This window comes from Cydia strobilella, chromosome 4 (assembly GCF_947568885.1).
Source record: "Cydia strobilella chromosome 4, ilCydStro3.1, whole genome shotgun sequence".
Lineage (NCBI taxonomy): Eukaryota > Metazoa > Arthropoda > Insecta > Lepidoptera > Tortricidae > Cydia > Cydia strobilella.
The window spans coordinates 6,560,122-6,565,904 of record NC_086044.1 but is presented as its reverse complement, the minus strand read 5'-3'; the positions used below and the strand labels follow the sequence as shown (position 1 = coordinate 6,565,904).

General features: G+C 38.2%; 1 protein-coding gene across 1 annotated transcript; it reads right to left on the bottom strand.

The window, feature by feature from the left end:
- Positions 1–4,043: 4,043 nt before the first annotated feature.
- Positions 4,044–4,712, bottom strand: LOC134740903 (uncharacterized). Its single transcript, XM_063673556.1, has one exon. It carries the CDS (start codon positions 4,710–4,712, stop codon positions 4,044–4,046), a length of 669 nt encoding a protein of 222 aa, XP_063529626.1.
- Positions 4,713–5,783: the final 1,071 nt, after the last annotated feature.

Here is a 5,783-nt window from a genome sequence, read left to right as displayed (position 1 = left end):
TTTTTTACAGATGATGTATTTCTGTTGCTGCTATAACTAAAAATACTTAAAACAGAATAAAATAAATATTTAAGTGGGGCTCCCATACAACAAACATGATTTTTTTGCCATTTTTTGCGTAATGGTACGGAACCCTTCGTGCGCGCGTCCGACTCGCACTTGGACGATTTTTAGGGTTCCGTACCCAAAGGATAAAAACGGGACCCTATTACTAAGACTCCGCTGTCCGTCTGTCCATCTGTCTGTCACCAGGTTGTATCTCATGAACCGTGATAGATAGATAGTTGAAATTTTTACAGATGATGTATTTCTGTTGCCGCTATAACAACAAATACTAAAAAGTACGGAACCCTCGGTGCGTGAGTCCGACTCGCACTTGGCCGGTTTTTTAAAACACCGTGACGCACGGGTCTCGCGATAGAAGGGTAGTATTTCCGGTTCCGGGAGCGGGGAGGGCCGGTCCTCTTTGTGCTGCGATAACCGGAAGCCAAGGGCTCGGAGGGTAGCAACTGCAGGATATTTTTAAGTTTCTCGCGTTCATTACTCGACATCGAGGAGTTTTAATTCGATGTGGCCCTAGTTGTTAATGAGGTGTTCGCGAGTTTAAAATTACTATTTTCGTTACCTGTCGTAATTGTTTCACCGGATAGTCTCATCGGAAGATCAGATCATGACATGTCATTTTACGAGTATGTATGCCAGCAGAATTTCGAAATTAATCTTTGTTTTACATACCGATTGACCAAAAAGTTACATCAAGTCTTTTTAGGGTTCCGTACCCAAAGGATAAAAACGGGACCCTATTACTACGACTCCGCTGCCCGTCCGTCTGTCTTTCTGTCCGTCTGTCACCAGGCTGTATATATGTGATAGCAAGACAGTTGATTTTTTCACAGATGATTTATTTCTGTTGCCGCTATAACAACAAATTCTACTAAAATCAGAATAAAATAGATATTTTTTAAGTGGGGCTCCCATACTACAAATGTGATCTTGTTGCCGTTTTTTGCTTAATGGTACGGAACGACTCGCACTTGGCCGGTTTTTAGTTTATCATGCACTCATTCATTAATATAATCGTCACTTTTACTTTTTCTTCATCCAGTACATACTTACCTTTTGCGCGATTGCAGCTTCTATATGGGTGTAATTATCAACACGAAACCAAAAAGTTTACATATATTTTTATAATATCATGACTAAAGCGCTATATTTTTATAGCGTGTATTATTATATTTATAATAATATACCACCCAATAACGACTCTACAAAACGAACTAAGACGATTACCACAACTAGCTAGTGCACACAGGCCGATTATGGCCATTTTTACAAATGTCCTGCAAAAACGGTTGCGCGGCTAATAGTCGGAAATCGGTCCATTATCGGCGCAGTCGCTCCAACTAAAATTATCATTGTTCGGCTGAAAGTAGCCATTTAGCCCTGATTGCAGGCGAGTGGCCGCTGCAAGAATTCTTTTGGTTTGGGCTTAGAGGGAAAGCTGCGGATCTTTCAGTCTAATGCAGTTTAAATGTGGTTGCAATAATGTATGTATGTATGTATTTGCAAGCATTTTATATTGCAAGGGATTTTTTTAAATAAAAAAAGTTACAAGGTTCAGCCTAACAAATCATACCTTGCCTTGCGTTTATAAAAACGCATTTTCGATTTGTCAAAAATTAAGATTGAATATATAACGAAATGGAAGACCTTTGTATAGGTCTCTTGGTGGCTATTAGAAGTTACCAAAAAAAAGTTTGTACCGTATAAAGTAGGTACCTAAGTTAAAATATTATGAGTAGGTAATACCTAATATTTAAATCTAATTGAAGAAATTTAGATAAAAATTTGGAGGAATACATAGCATACGTTTAAAAGATAAAAGGTAATTAGACCTGTAAGGGGAAGTTGGTTACGGAGGATTTTCAGTTTCGATATGGACTTTTTCGCATCTACATGAGGCGGGGTAAATGATCGGGTGGGTTATTGATTAGATGTTAACCTGATCGAATATTTATTTAAAGTCTGCGAACAGCAAAGTTGGCAGGAACTCCAGATTCATTATTTCTGAAGCATGCCTGAAAAGGAAGCTTACAGCGGTATGATATTTCCGACTAAATTCCTGACTAGAAATACCTGTAGCTTACCTGTAAAATATTTTATTTATTACATTATATGACCATATGACATAAAACACTGATTTAAACTTTCACGATTTTTACTCATTATTATTTATCTCCACGGGTATTAAACCCACCTCCGACGTTTCGAGGACGGCGTTGTCCCCGTGGTCTCGGAGAAGACTGGCTAAAGTTGACATCAACATCTTCTAGGCGCGCGAGTTTTTCGAACTACCCGCACTTGGTCTTGTTTATTAACTTGAACGTTTTGCGCACTAGGGATGCTACCGGGTCGACACACAACACTCACAATATTCGATTATTCAACTTTCGATATTTGGTTTCGCTTACACTTACTAATGACTGGGTTCCATGTGGATGAGATCTTAAAACCTTCGTCTCGATTGAAATTTCTATGTTTCTTGATTTCAATGGCTTCACGGATTTTTCTACTATAAAACCCACGATCTGTAGAAAGTATTCTAGGGTTGTGAAGCTCAATCCAGTGGTTTGGCCCTGACTCTAGTAAATGCTCAGCAACGGCAGACTTGTTCACCTGACGGTTCTTGACAGCTGCGATATGTTCCTTAACTCGCTCCGCAATGGTACGTTTCGTTTCCCCGATGTAGGAACTACCACAACTGCAATCGATCTTATAAACGCCAGGTGACTGGAACGGGATAACGTCCTCCGGTGACCTCAGGTTTCCTGCAATTTTGGATGAAGGAGTGTATACCGTCCTTATAGAGTACCTCTCAAGTACTGTGCCAACCTTATCCGTTACTCCTTTCACATAAGGTAAAAATGCCGGTTGCCTGGAGACATCAGGACGCTTCACTCTTGCTTTTCGTCTGGGTTGCCACTTTCTCATATTCATATTTCATATTTATTTATTGCAACCATGGTTTTATAGGTATTACAAATTCTTGGTAGTTCCACATGGACCCCGTGGGGGCATAGCAATATTACATGCATACTTAGGATCTAATCTTAAATCTATGTGTATAATATAAAAGTAGGTCAATTTAGTAGTTTCTATACATATAAGCCGAATTGAATCAGATAATTGTCAGTGTATTAAATACAGAAATAAACGGGCAAATAATTATTATTAAGTGATGTCAAATTATATAAGTATTAAAATAATAAGAATGTAAATGTTTTAGAAATAGGATTAATATTAGAGTGCAATATGTCAATAATTTGATTCAATTTAACCTTATCTACAATATTATCCAAATTTAAAATTTAAAATTAGTGCACAAAAATAGTGGTGTCTAATCAGACGGATCTGTAAAAAAATCTTCTAGAGTGTAGTAGCATTTGTCAATCAAGTAAGTTTTAAGTGTAGTCAAGAACGTTTTGTTACATTGTTCTGCTTTTATAGTGTTATCTATTCTGTTGTATACTTTTATTGCCATGGCGTACGGACTTGAGCTGTATAATTTTAAATTAGAGCCTGTTATTGCTGCCAGGTTATTTTTAAATCGGGATTCATATCGTCGCGGCTGATCTCGGATATAGGTAAACAGGTTTGGGTTTTCCCTAACAAATTTACCCATTTCCAAGATGTATAAAGAGGTCAGCGTAAGAAGTTTATATTCCCTAAAATATTGTAAACAGCTTTCTGGGCAGTAAATATTAGCTAAAATTCTTATGCATTTTTTTTGAAGTATAAATAGGTCTTTCACATCCGTACTATTTCCCCATAGTATTATACCATACTTAAGCCATGAGTAGGCATAGGCATAGTATGCGGTAAGCGCGGATTGGAAATCTGTCGTTCTCTTAAGCTCTTTCAATGCATAAATAAAAGATGACAGTTTTGTTTTTAATTTGGCAATATGCTTTTTCCAATTCATATTAGTGTCAATATCAAACCCTAACAGTGTTGCTGTCTATACGCATTCCAAGTCCATGCCGTTACCTCATGCCGTATGCTCTCACCTTATACCCGTTCCACCTAAGTACCTCCTGAATATGCGACATCTCGCTCATTAAATATTCAGGGTCACACAGATCTTGTGCTCTGTTCACCAGCGAGCTGACAACTGATTGTAAGTGTCGGGGATGGTGGTGAGAAAAAGCGCTCAAATACCTATCCGTGTGAGTTGGCTTCCTGTATACAGTATGCGTCAGGGTTCCGTCGACTCGACCAATCACTTTGACATCCAGAAAAGGCAAACTGCGCTGTGATTCCAATTCATACGTGAATTTTATCTTAGGATGAATTGAATTCAAATATTCCAGTAGTTGCTCCAATTCCTGCTTTCCACCTTTCATAACACAGAAAACATCATCAACATATCTCTTCCACAACTTTACTGCCCATGGCTGCAGGTCTATACTGGCTTCGATATGCTCCATCCAGATATTTGCCAAAACCGGTGCTACAGGGCTACCCATGGCCACACCATCGATCTGGAGGTAATGCTTCCCATTATACAAAAAATAGCTACCTTCTAAGCAGTTTCTCAGCAACACCATGACCGACTCCGATATTCCACCATCGCTCAGTTTCCCTCTGACCACTTCAAGGCACTCCTTCACGGGAACATTGGTAAAGAGCGACTCAACGACGAAACTCACCATTATGTACATATGACATAAAGTTATGAATACATATACCTTTGTATTAACTTTGCCGAACGAGAAGGAAGACTGGGTACAAAATTATTATCTTAAAAGAATACTTAAGCAAACCGTGGGATAAACATTAAGAAGTCAACTTACTCATGTGTCAATATATTTACTGAAGACAAGTAAATAAATAAAACAAATATAAAATACTAATATGTAATAAATAATACAAATATTAAATTAGTACCTACAGGACAATTTTATACGAATCGACTACCACAGTAAGACCTTTAATAAAAGTGTGTTGTGGATTGCGGATAAAAAAAAGGCCAAGTGCGAGTCGGACTCGCGCACCGAGGGTTTCCTACTTTTTAGTATTTTTTGTTATAGCGGCAACAGAAATACATCATATGTGAAAATTTCAGCTGTCTAGCTATCACGGTTCATGAGATACAGCCTGGTGACAGACAGACGGACAGCGGAGTCTTAGTAATAGGGTCCTGTTTTTACCCTTTGGGTACGGAACCCTAAAAAATAACGTAGGACAACTTAGGAAAAAACATGTTAACAGACAAATACATATCTTATGCTCTTACCGGAACTGTAACCTAGGAACTTCAACACATAAAAAAAGAATTTTCGGAGACCCATCGAAATGTAGTGTCACTGAGGGCAGACTATTAGCCTGACCAGATTGGCCTTACAAGGATTATCTTTCCTCTGGTTGTGACTCAAAAAAATACAATTATTTATTATTCTCAATGTGTTTACTCTCGATCGTTTTTTGAAAGTACGCGTGTCCCCTACGCGACGTCCGATCGCTTCGGAAGTCCGCTCACGCAACATGACTTATCCATTACTTATTTTACCGCCAACACATAAAGGGGTGTGAACGCAGTTAAAGTGTTTAGACGATAAAAATATTAAGTGCAGTTTAAAATTCTGCATACATTAACTAGCAAAATAGTGCTCTAAGTGTAGTGCCAGAAAAAGTATATTACAAGATTAGGTATAGCTGTTCATTAGCATACATGCGATATGTATACATATGCCGTTATTCATAAACGCGTTACTGGCCTGAAT

Excerpts from the sequence above, each read along its gene's own strand:
- LOC134740903 (XM_063673556.1), bottom strand. The coding sequence starts at position 4,712 with ATGGTGAGTTTCGTCGTTGAGTCGCTCTTTACCAATGTTCCCGTGAAG.